The sequence below is a fragment of the Saccopteryx bilineata genome, chromosome 3, assembly GCF_036850765.1.
Source record: "Saccopteryx bilineata isolate mSacBil1 chromosome 3, mSacBil1_pri_phased_curated, whole genome shotgun sequence".
NCBI classification, from domain to species: Eukaryota; Metazoa; Chordata; class Mammalia; order Chiroptera; family Emballonuridae; genus Saccopteryx; species Saccopteryx bilineata.
Window position 1 is genome coordinate 279,042,424 of NC_089492.1, and position 11,402 is coordinate 279,053,825.

The window sequence follows — 11,402 nt, forward strand, 5'->3', positions numbered from 1 at the left end:
AGCTACCAGCTGGTACCCCATTTCAAGGCTAAGGTTTCCAACAGCCACATTCTTCTCCAGGTCTCTGATGCTGCTGCCTGTACCTCAGTTCACCCACCTGGACAGGAGAGAGGAGAAGGAAACAGAGGGAGTAAGCGTGCTCTGTGCTGGGCACCCCTGTGGCTGAATCTCCACTTTTCTTCCCCACCAGCACTGTGATGAAAGAGCCCATGGAAGTGGTCCGGTCCTGTGGTTCTGAATTCTACAAAGTTCTAGGGTGAAGTGAAGGAGCTTTCAGGTGGGGTGAGGGGGAAGCCAGCCCCCTACCTTTGCCTCAAGGAGGTTTTAACTAGATTTGGGAGAACTGGCTGATTCTGCAGCTGAAAAAGAAAAAGGTTTTTCTCCAAGTTTCCCAATTTATGACATAGAGTCGGGGGTCTAGAGGAGAGAATCAGCTTATTCAAGGCCACAAAGAGAGTCAATAGCTAGTAATAAGTCCACTTATCGAGGACTTATTGTGTGATGGCATATGAAACAGGTATGATCTTCCCTGGAACAAACCACCAAGTAGGAACAATTATTATCCCCATTTGGCAGATGAGGAAACTGAGGAACAAGGAGGTGAAATGATCACTGAGTTAGGAAACAAAGGAGTGGGGATCTCAATGGAGAGGCTGCCCGTTCACCCTGGGATACTGCACCAGACTGTGTACTATCAGGCTATCTTACTGGGGGGTGGGCAGGCAGCCCTCTACTCCTACCTCACCTGGTCCATTCCTCCGTCTGGACCTGGCTTCTTCAACACCACCCTGGTCATGTGAGCCAGCCCCCTTTGGGAATGGAGCCCCAGGACGTGTCTGCATCCAGGTCTAGGACTTCAGGATGAAGGGAAGCCCCACTGAAGGCTGGAAGAAATGGAGGACTGAGCGAGTAATGGAGCTGGTTGGGAGTGACAGACGTGGACGCCCATCCATCCTTTCCGTTGTAGGACTTCTGTGTGACCTTGGAGATATCATTTTCGACCTTCAGGTAACTTATCTGTACAATGGGGCTGACTGTCCCAGTCTTGCTGCTTCTGAATGGGAGGCTCTCAGGAGGTAACAGTCATGGAAATGCTTTTCTAACTGTAAAGGGCCCTGTACCTGGGAGGGGTGTGTGGTTCGCTAAGCAGGTGGGTACTGAGTTGGGAAGGTGTGGTGCTGCCTTCACCTTACTGGAACAAGGTAAGGCAAACATAAACAGACGGGTGTAAAAGCTGGCTTCTCTCCTTGTTCTCACTTGCTGTGTGTGCAGGGATTCGTCAGCCTTCTCTGTGCCTTTCTGCCTGCTTTTGTACAGAGGCACTATGGTAGGTGCTCAACGTGTCAACTGCTTCATAACTCAGCAGCATGAAGGGTGCTAGGTGAGTATGTGATGAGTGTGGTGGTCCCAGCCCGGCATGCTGTCACCACTGTGGGGTTTCCCCTACAGGGACCTGGAAACACAGCTCATAAGAGTGGCTTCCAGGTTCCATCACTAGCCCATGACCTTGACAAGTCACTTAGCCTCTTTCTGCTATATCAGTTAAACAGGGATGCAACATCTCTTTCTATCTCAAAAGGTATTTATTTGGAGAAGCAAGGTCAATAATGGATGCGACTATGCTTGGGGAGAAACTAGAAAGTATGATACAAATGTATGAGTTTCTTGTAACATTTATCATTCTGCTTGTGCTTTTGTTTTTGTTTTCTTTTCCAGCATTGGTCTGTCTGGTGCTAACCTCAAAGGAGACGCATAAAACCTTAATGAACAGAGACAGGGGGGCTAGTGGAGTGGAGCAAAGGGAGGCTAGAGACCTGCTGCTTCTGCCATTGACAAACGGTGGGGTTTGGGGCAAGCCCCTGACCCTCTCTGGACTTCAGTATCCCCATTTGCAAATGAGGGGTTGGGCTGGGTCATCTCTAAGGCTCGGAAATGGGCATGAAAGAGTGCTACTGTTCTTTCTCGTTCATTTCCAAGTCATTTCTCAAATATTTGGTACATATGCACTGAGTCAGGCACTGAGAGCCTGATGCTTTGTTTTCATAACAGTCCTCTGAGGTACACAGGCCAATCACTGGTCACAAACATCACTTTACAGCCGAAATTAAGGGGACATGACTTGCTCAGCCACACACCTAGCAAATAACAGAGTTGGGACTCAAACCCAGGTCTGAATCCAAAGGTCACCCTCATCTCATCTGCCACATTGCCTCTGTGTCCCATTCCTCAGCCCTCTTCATACTCCCCCACCTCCCGCTCCAGGTGTCTGGTCTCTGGAGGCCAGGTGACCTTTTTATACAGTTCAGGGAAGGGACTGGGTGGGCTCCTCTCAGGCAGCTCTCTACCAAATGCTATGTCACTAAATCCCATCTTCCCTCCAGCCCCCAACCCACCCAGAGTTCTAGAATTAAGGGGAGAGTGAACCTGAGGATACTTCCTCTTGCAAGGCAGCACAGTAAGGCAGCGGAGACCTCATCAGGACGACCTAGATGTTTTTCCTAACCTTGCCTTCAGCAGGTAGCATGACCTCGGGATGGCTGCCCCTTTCTGTGGTCAGGCTGGCTCTGTTGAGCGAATGCGGTCGCCTGGGGGGGGGGGGGGGAACAGCAGGTGCTGTTAGCTCTGGGAGAGAATAACACGGTCTCCTCATGCAACTTGCCCCCTCGGAGTTCCCGTCTGCTTGGCAGATGCGCCTCCCAGGCCTCTGGGGCTGTCAGTTTTTCTCCTGGGATCAGGGAGCCCGTTCCTCTGCTCAAAAGCCACAGTCTCTCTGCACGGCTCACGGCTGTTACTGGAAGGGTGGTCCCCGAGGGCAGCGGACGCTGAGCGGGGTATCCCATGCGAGCCCGGCGTAATGAGGCGCTCCCCTCTCCCGCGGGAGGCGGGGTTGCCCTGTCTACTCCTCCACCCCGAGGCTCGGGGAGAGCCGGAGAGCTGGGCCTTCCTGGGCGAACAGAGTAGGGGAGGGAGGAGAGTGTGAGGCCCAAGGGGCCGAGCCCTGAGATCCCGAAGTGGAGCGCAAGTGTAGTGGTGGTGGGGAGGAGTTCCCCGGTTTGCGGCTAGCTGGGGAAGCCGTGTCGGCGAGTCACCTTGGTGCCCTATGACCTTTTGCCCCAGCATCTGGCTTCTGGGGAGAGACCAGCATCCACCTGTCCCTCCCGGAGTGTGCGTCGTCTGTCCTTGCCCCCTCCGGCTCCCCGAGGCCCTACTCCCCCCCAGCTCCCCGCGGAAGGCGGAGTAGGCGGATCCCGCGCGGAGCCGCCGCGCACCGGCTCGGGGCCGGATAAACACCCAAAGGGAGGGGTACGGGGGGAGGAGGCGCTCAGAGGCCGCCAGGTCGGGGCGGGGCTCGCGGGGCTGCTCCGCGCAGGCGGGACGCCGGGTGCTAGGGGCGGGGGCAGGAAGCAAGCCGCGGCCCGGGCCGGCCGGCGCGGCCCCGTGACGTTGCTCGGCTTCCAGGGATCTCTCCCCGAGGCCCTGGGTCCCCTCCTCCCCGCCCTCCTCTGCTCTCCTCTCGTGCCTCGCCTCCGCGCCGCGGCCGGCATTTCTGGCTTGCAGCTTGGTGGCGGGCTGGCTCCTCTGTCCCAGCCTCCCTCTTCTCTCTCACTCACTCTTCTCCTTTCCTCCCCGACCCTCTCTCTCTCTCTCCCGTTTCTTTCCTTTAACATCCCCTCTCTTGCCTCTGCCTCTCCGATCCTGCTCTAGTCCTGCCCTTTCTTCTTTTCCCCCTTTCCTTCCTCTCTTTTTGTCTCTTCGGTCTCTTTTTGTCCATCCCCCTGCCTCCCTCCCTCTTTCGGTCTGTTTTTCTCCCCGTCTCCCTCTCGGTTGCTCCCCCCTCTTCCTCCCTCCGGGCACCCCCTCCCTTCGTGTCCTCCCTCCTCCCTCGGTTCCCTCCCTCTCCGCCCCTCGCCGCCCTGCCGCTCTCAGCTCCCCAGTCAGCCTCCGCGAACCCGCACCGCCGCCGCCCGCACTCGCCGCAGGACCGGCCCGCCGGCTCTCCGGAGTGTGCCCTCCTTGGCCCGGCGCCCTCGGGCTCGTTGGGACACCCTTCCTAGTCCCGGCTCGCGGCCCCGCCCGGCCCGGCCCCCGCCCAGCGCCGGAGCGCGCAGAGGATGTGAGTCCTGCTGGTCTCTGCTGGAGCAGCAGCCACTCGCGCGCGGAGTCGGAGCGCAGCGCAGCGGCGGGCGCTCGCCGGTAGCTCAGGCGGGCTGCGCGCTCCTGCCCTAGCGGTGTCCCCACGCTTCTCGCCGGCGCCACCGCCGCCGCCGCAGCCCGCGGGCCGTCTCCGGCCGGCCGCCCCCGGCCCCAGCGCCGCTGACCCTGTCCGCCGCGGGCGGGGACGCAGGCGGAGGAGGCGCCGCCTCGGAGCCCCCGGACGCGACCATGTCGGAGGTGCTGCCCTACGGCGACGAGAAGCTGAGCCCCTACGGCGACGGCGGCGACGTGGGCCAGATCTTCTCCTGCCGCCTGCAGGACACCAACAACTTCTTTGGCGCCGGACAGAACAAGCGGCCGCCCAAGCTGGGCCAGATCGGACGGAGCAAGCGGGGTGAGTTCGTGGCCTCTTCCTCTTATACCCCCCCCCTTTTTTAGGGCACTGAGGCCTGGTGGAGGTTTGCGGGGTCTTCCGCACCCGGGTGCCCGTTCCAACCCAGTGGAATCCCATCGTGCAGAATTGGGGGATCCCGCACTGCAGGTCGGTTCCGGCTGGCGCGGGAATCTCTCTCCGCCTGATGCCCTGTGGGGTCACCCAGGGGGCGTGGCGGCTTCTAGCTGCAGCGGGGGCTGAAAGGTTATAATGGGACCCCACCCGCGCCAAAGTTTGCATTTTGATTTCACGCCCACCCCCCTTTTGCGCAGTGTAGTCGCAGCTGCACTCGCTCTACAACCGGGGGGGGGGTGTCCCAGGACTCCTCAAGGGGCGGCGTGGGGAAAAGGACCCCATTCCTACGGGGAAGTGGAGGGACTTTCGGGGATTTCACTATGACTTTGTAAGGGGAGGGGGTTTGCCGAGCCTAAGCGCTCAGCAGGGGAGATGGAAAAGCCCGGGAGAGACTGGGACGCGGAGAGGTTCGGAGAGGAGCTCGAGGCGCGGGTACAGTGAGGAGACCATCAGCAGCGAGGAGAGACTGAGACGCAGAGATAGGGAGGGAGCCGTTGGGGGTGGGGACCGGGGTGGGCAGAGACCGAGACAAAGCTCGGGAGAGGTAGCCAGAGCGGGAGAGACTGCGAGCGGGGACGCAAGTCTGGGGAGGGCAGAGGAGCAGATGAAACAATGAGGGTGACCGACCCCTCAGACACAGAGAGAGACCCAGAGACCTCGACAGGTGACCGTCACGCCGAGAGACTGCTGGAGGGACTGAGCCAGGCAAGGCTAGGTCGAGACCGCGAGAGAGGCGGAGGATGCAGCGAGAGGCAGAAGCCGAGAGGCGGGCGAGCCGCAGGCAGTCAGAGCAGGCAGGCTCTGACCTCTGCAGCGGCGGGGAGAGTGGAGGGGCCGAGTCCGCCCAGGAGCGGCTCGCCAGCCCAGGCGAGACCGGATTCCTCGACCGGCTGCACGCCGTGGGAACCGGCTCCTGGCGTCCGCTCTTCCTCCCCGCGCCGCTTCACCCAGTCTTGGCTCCCCGCGCCGCTCTAGGAGCATCCCTGGGGGGGTCCCAGCCAGGGGGACCTTGGCCTCCTCCTCCCCTCGATCTTCTGCTTAGGATCTTTCTTTCTAAACAAATGAGCCCGGGGGTGGAGCGGGGGGAGTGGTTTTGAGGAAAGCCACAAAGGGACCCCCGGCTGAGGCCGGAGAGGATGGGGCTGTGTTCGCGCGCCAGGAGCCCTCCTCCTCCACGCTCCCCAGTCTTTCCCCAGCTCCCGGGCGTAACCGAGACGCCTGGCGAGGCCTAGAGCGCTGACTTTTCCTTTTCTTTCCCTCTTTTTTTTGCAGTTGTTATTGAAGATGATAGGATTGATGATGTGCTGAAAAATATGACAGACAAGGCACCTCCTGGTGTCTAACTCCCCCAAAGACAATGAGTTAAGGGAGAGAATAATAAGAACGGCAATAACGGTTATTGGCAAAAAGAGCTTGAGAAGAGAAAGCACTTGGAAATTTATTGCTAGCTTGCTACCTGCGATGAAATCAACAACCTGTATCTCGTGTCAGGCCGGGAGACAGATGAGGCGTGAGAAGGAGGAGGAGGAGGAGGAGAAGGCTCTGGGCTCCTCTGCAAAAATAAAAAAAAAAAAAAAAATTAAAAAATAACAAAATTAGTATATACACATATAAAGAAATAAAAAGGAAATCTCAGTTGCAGCTATTTGTCAAAATTAATATCCATTTCTTTTTATATACAGTGAACATTGCACAAGTATAGATCTGGATTTTGAACCACTTAAATAATGAAGCGGCAACACCCCGTGTAGCACCTCGTGTTTTGAGGTGTTGGCATTCTTCGCTGATTTGGCTGTTCCCAATGTTTACATTATTTAATCTTGCAAAAATTATTCTGTGCACTTGGATGTGAAATGCTGTTCAGTTTTATTTTTTTATGTTGTTATCCTTGGATGTACAAAAAAAAAATCAGAAAATGATCTGTATAGATATTCTGTTTTATTTTGGTCATCTTTCAAAGTTACCAGGAATGTTTTTAAAATAAGAACTTTTTTAAGGAATGATACATAGAAAGAATCCTTGTTTTATTTTAAAATGAATTGTAAAGCTTGTATTTCTTTGTTGCTGCAAGCTATTTGCCCAAGTTAATGCAAATGGACACATTTTATAATGGTAGGAAGGAAAAACCATAAAAAAAAAACCAAGAAAAAAAAATGCTTGAGCTTTTTCTAACCTCTCTCTGCAGTCTGTTGTGTGAGCAGCCTGTTTTTTCCTCTAATATTGTGTCAGTTTATTCTCTTTAATGGACTGTAAAAAAAATGTAATCACAAGAGTGCCAAATATCTTGAAATGCCAAAAGGCATTTTGGTTTCCTTTCTTTTTCCCTGTGCTCTGAGTCCACGTAAAGGAATGCTTGGAGTGTCTTTTCTGTTATTTATAGGGGTTCTCTTAAGGCACACCAGCTGCCTGTTTTGCATGGTATTTGCAAAAAAATGCCTCTTGCGTGAGGAAATCTTTTATCATTTTTTTTGTTTGCAACTTTGGACCTTAAGAGGTTTCTTCCCTTCCCTTCCCTGTTCCTCTTTTCTTAATTCGATATTCTGTATGTTGCACCTTTAACCAGCACACAGGGCTATTTCTCCAGTGTACAATAAAAGAGCTGTTCCTGTGTCTCTCTCTTCTCTGCTTTGGTTCTGGGGGACTTGCTTTTTGCCTGCTGGTTGCAGACAGAAAGGATGGAAGGGCACCTTTGGTCTGTGAAGTAAAAAGGCGAAGTGAAGGCACTGTGGATTGGGCTCGGATAGAGGGAAAGACAAGCTGGCCAGGCAAGGCCAACCCTGAAGCCCAAGTCCATTCGATGTGCATTTTCACTGGGTTCTCCCTGCTTCCCTGAGGTTTTAGCCATTCTTGGTGGGATGTGGAGAGGAGGAGGGCTGGTGAGTTGGGAGGCAGTTAGTCTTGTTAAGAGCAATGTTTGGAGGCTGGCTGACTTAGATTCCGCTCCCAGCCTTTTCACTTATAGCTGCATGAACTTTTTAAGTCTCAGTTTTCAAATCTGTACAGTGGGTATAATACAGCTCTCACTTCATAGGGTTGTGGGAAGTTTAACACAATACCCAGTACATCATACCACTCAGGATCATATATGTCCATATACTCCTTTACTGCGGGCCACCTGTTCACAAAGGCAGGGCTGAGGAAGGGCTTGACTCCCTGACCCCTTCTTTCTGAGTTCACAGGTCCCTGCATGAGGGATGATCTTGGCCATCTGCAGCCCTCAGCCTGGGATGTCTCAGGCTTCCTCACTCAGCAGCTTTCCTGCAATCACTGCCCAAAAAGGCTCATTATGAAAAAACAGTTCTCAGCCTCTTGTGTTCAGGGCAGTTATTGGCAGGGGAGCAGGCCCCTGGGGGAGGAGAGGTTGGGAGAAGGGTTTTGGCTGAAGAAAGGCTGGGAGAGGTTTTTCTCCTGGGCTGTTCCGCATCCAGGAGCCCCAGTGCTGGGAGCTTTTAATGTGTTTGTTGTAAAACTGTCAGCCTGGGAGTCACAACACAGCTCATGGTGACAGCAGTCTGCCTGTGACTCAGACATCAGGTAAGACAGGCCCTGGGGTGGGGGTAGGGGGAGATAGAGGGACTCCAGGGAGGGCCTGTGGGGGAGGGGTGATACCTCATCCCCCTTTCCAGGCAGTGGAGGCCCCAAGTCTGGAGGACCGCAATGGGCTGGACATCCCATTGGTCATCATTAGGAATGGCTGGCAAGCTGGCACTGGTAGTGCCAATAGGATGATTTGGGAATGTGAACTTGATTTTCCAGGTGCATGACCCTTTCCCTGAACCTGGCTCTGCTTCCAGCTGACCCCAGAGAATCCCAGCATTTTGGAACTAACAGGCCTTTATCGATCATGGAGCTCATACTTTCCCATGGGAAAGGCTGAGGGGTGCCTCGCAGTTAGGGGCAGGGTCCACCTTCTGTTCGCCATCAATCTGCCAAGACGGGTAGGAGCCATATGGAAGGCTTCCTTCAGAAGGCACAGACACATCAGTACCCAGGAGTAATTACCACGTACCTGATCAAAGCACCGTGCAATTACAAAGGGCTTTCCTTTCCATTCTCTCCCCTCATTGGCCCAGCAACCTGGAAGCCCACCACCACGAACTCTCTTTAGTAGGTGAGGAAATGGACACCCCAGAGGGGCTAAAGGACCACAGCATACCCACAATAATTAAGCTTTTACTGTTTGCCCTTCTCACAACAGCCCTATGAAGTAGGCACTATTATCCTGATTGTGCCGAGGCAGCCAGGGCTCAGAGACATTAAGTAACTTGTATGAGGCCACTCAGCTATTAAGTCACTGGGGCAGAACCGGAACCCAGAGCCCAAGCTCCAGGATGGAGATGCAGGGTCATGTGACCCCAGACCCAGGCTCACTCCCAGCTGCGGCCACTGTCCTTCAGCCTTAAAGATCCTTTTGCTGGCTTGTTTTGAAGCTGGGCTCTCCTACTATTTTGCACAACAGACAACTGCCTAAGGAGTCAGAAAGAGGCAGGGCTTGGATGTGGTCGGCTAAGGCCCTAAGCTGCCCTCTGCTGGGAAGGGGGGAGTGTGGGAGCCCTTGGCCAATGCTCCAGGTCCATTTTAATAAGTGATGTATTAAAATGTTCCTGCTGGAGGCCACCCCGTCAGCCAAGGCAGGATTCTGCCTGGGAAGACAGAGTCTGCCTTTCCCGAGGACTCCACTCAACAAAAGGGAATATAAATCTTATAGATCCACTCTAACACTGGGGGAAACGTTTGTTGAGAAGGTACTTTGAGGACTGGGCAGATATCAAATTATACCAAGTGCAAGATATCTGGTTAGGTAGCAATAAATATGAAAAAGGCCATTAGCAGTCTGAGGTGGGGGAGGGTGTTTCTAAGCCTCCGTGCCTGGATGGAACATCTAGGGCTGCATTATTCAGACTTCACTAATTGAATACTTGTAATAAACATCCATCTCATTGGATTCTGCTTCCGTGGCCTGTCCAAGCTGATAGTCTGGAGGAATATCAAAAAGCACCTCCAACAGGGAAATTGCAAATTAGGTTTTAAAAGAAAGAGACTTAAAAATGACTGCTGTCCGGAGGCCATAGTTGAAAGAGTGAGCTCGGGGCACCTCTGCAGACAGCAGGCAGCAAGCTCTGGGGCCCTGGGAGCCCCACAGAAGGGGCAGACTTTAGGTGGCTGGTGCCAGAGTAAAGGGCATGAATTTGGGACTTAGGAGACTTGGATTGGAAACGCCTCTGCTGTGCATTCTAGTTTTTGGGGGCCAGTTTCTCAAGCTCTTTGGGACTCTGTAAAATGAGGATGACAAAATGCCTAGAGCACAATGAAACAGAAACCTTTTCCTCCTCCCCAACGCAGGCCTGGTACGTAATACATGGTAGCCATCAATCTGAGCATATGTGAAGTTCCTACTGTGTGCCAGGTGATGGACTTTGAAGATCTAACGAACAGTTCTAGCTGCACAAACAGCACCTCAAGGGTACTAAGGAGCAGTGGAGGCATCGCAGCAGGGTGTGTGTAGGAGGAGTGGAGGCGTCAGCTACCTCCACCAGCTCCCCAAACCCCCTAACAGATCACCCCTAAGTAAGTCTGTGTGCTTGCTCTACAAAGCCATGTCAAGAGAAATGCCTACCCTCCTTTAACCAGATTGTCCGAAATCTTCCCTTTCTGGATGGAGACTGGCCGGTATGACATTTTGCCCTAGGAAGAGATGGGCTTGGTTTTCTGCTTGGACCTCTTCCTTCTATAGAGCCTCCTAAAGTTTCATTCATTTGACAGATATCCACTTAGCACCTACTATGGGCCAAGCTCACTGGGTATGCAGTGATGAGGACATGAGAGTTTTTTCTGGCTTGAAATGATGATCGTTACCATGGAAATGAGGCTGGGAGCTAGAGGCTTGGGTATTTCTAAAGTCAGCGGCTCAGATCCTTAATGTTGGCAAAAAGAGGGAGCCCAAGGGAACTGGGTCTTGGGATTGCCTAAAATGCAAACATGAGAGCCAATTTAAAAAAAATAAACTTTTACTTGAGAATAGTTATAGATTTACAGAAAAGTTGTGAAGATGGGACATCTATACCTGACCCAGTTTCTCCTATTATTCACATCTGCTGTTACTATGATATATTTTCACAACAAAGGAACTGACATCGGTACGTTACTGTGAACTGAACTCCACATTTCATTTGTTTTTATCTGATGTCCTTTTCCTGTTCCAGGATTTCACCCAGAATACCACATTACTTTTAGTCATTGTGTCTTCTTAGGTACCCCTTGGCTGAGATAGCTGCTGAGACTTTCCTCGTTTTTGATGGAATACTGGTCAAGTATTTTGTAGACTTTCCCTCAACTGGGCTTTGTCTGTTTTTCTCGTGGTTCAACTGACGTTATGGGTTTTGGGAGGAAGATCATGAAGGGAAAGGGTTATTCTCATCACATCATGTCAAGGGTGCAAACTATCAATGTGGCTTATCACTGTTGATGTTGACCTTGATGACACGTTTGGCTGAGGGAGTGTTTGTCAGGGCTCCTCACTGTGAAGTGGCTGTCCCTCCCCCCTCTTCCATACTGTCCTCTCTGGAAGGAAATTATTATGTTTAGCTCACTTAAAGAGCAGGGAGTTATGCTCCTTCTCTATGAGGGGGAAAATCTCCATTAATTACTTGGGATTCTTCTGCCCAGGTGATGTGAGTGACCCACTTTTCAGCAGTTCAACTTTGCCTTTGTGTTGGGCAAGCAACTGTGGTTTAGATGT

General features: G+C 53.1%; 2 protein-coding genes across 2 annotated transcripts; one reads left to right on the forward strand and one right to left on the reverse strand.

Moving 5' to 3' along the window:
- Nucleotides 1–1,927: 1,927 nt before the first annotated feature.
- LOC136330079 (proline-rich protein 36-like) lies at nucleotides 1,928–4,385 on the reverse strand. The gene is made up of 4 exons (XM_066266577.1): nucleotides 4,240–4,385; nucleotides 3,951–4,131; nucleotides 3,090–3,600; nucleotides 1,928–2,944 (listed from the first exon to the last, which is right to left on the reverse strand). The coding sequence occupies exons 1-4, from the start codon at nucleotides 4,383–4,385 to the stop codon at nucleotides 2,511–2,513; spliced, it is 1,272 nt and encodes a 423-aa protein (XP_066122674.1). The 3' UTR covers nucleotides 1,928–2,510.
- On the forward strand, nucleotides 3,475–7,275 carry CAMK2N1 (calcium/calmodulin dependent protein kinase II inhibitor 1). Its single transcript, XM_066270237.1, has 2 exons — nucleotides 3,475–4,549; nucleotides 5,936–7,275. Exons 1-2 carry the CDS (start codon nucleotides 4,384–4,386, stop codon nucleotides 6,004–6,006), a joined length of 237 nt encoding a protein of 78 aa, XP_066126334.1. The 5' UTR covers nucleotides 3,475–4,383; the 3' UTR covers nucleotides 6,007–7,275.
- Nucleotides 7,276–11,402: the final 4,127 nt, after the last annotated feature.

What these genes read in the sequence shown, in the direction of transcription:
- CAMK2N1 (XM_066270237.1), top strand. Translation starts at nt 4,384, where the DNA reads ATGTCGGAGGTGCTGCCCTACGGCGACGAGAAGCTGAGCCCCTACGGC. An exon ending in GATCGGACGGAGCAAGCGGG is followed by an intron (nt 4,550 to 5,935) that starts GTGAGTTCGTGG and finishes TTTTTTTTGCAG; the next exon opens with TTGTTATTGAAGATGATAGG.
- LOC136330079 (XM_066266577.1), bottom strand. Translation starts at nt 4,385, where the DNA reads ATGGTCGCGTCCGGGGGCTCCGAGGCGGCGCCTCCTCCGCCTGCGTCC. An exon ending in CGGTGGCGCCGGCGAGAAGC is followed by an intron (nt 4,132 to 4,239) that starts GTGGGGACACCG and finishes CTGCTCCAGCAG; the next exon opens with AGACCAGCAGGACTCACATC. An exon ending in AAAGGTCATAGGGCACCAAG is followed by an intron (nt 2,945 to 3,089) that starts GTGACTCGCCGA and finishes CTGTTCGCCCAG; the next exon opens with GAAGGCCCAGCTCTCCGGCT.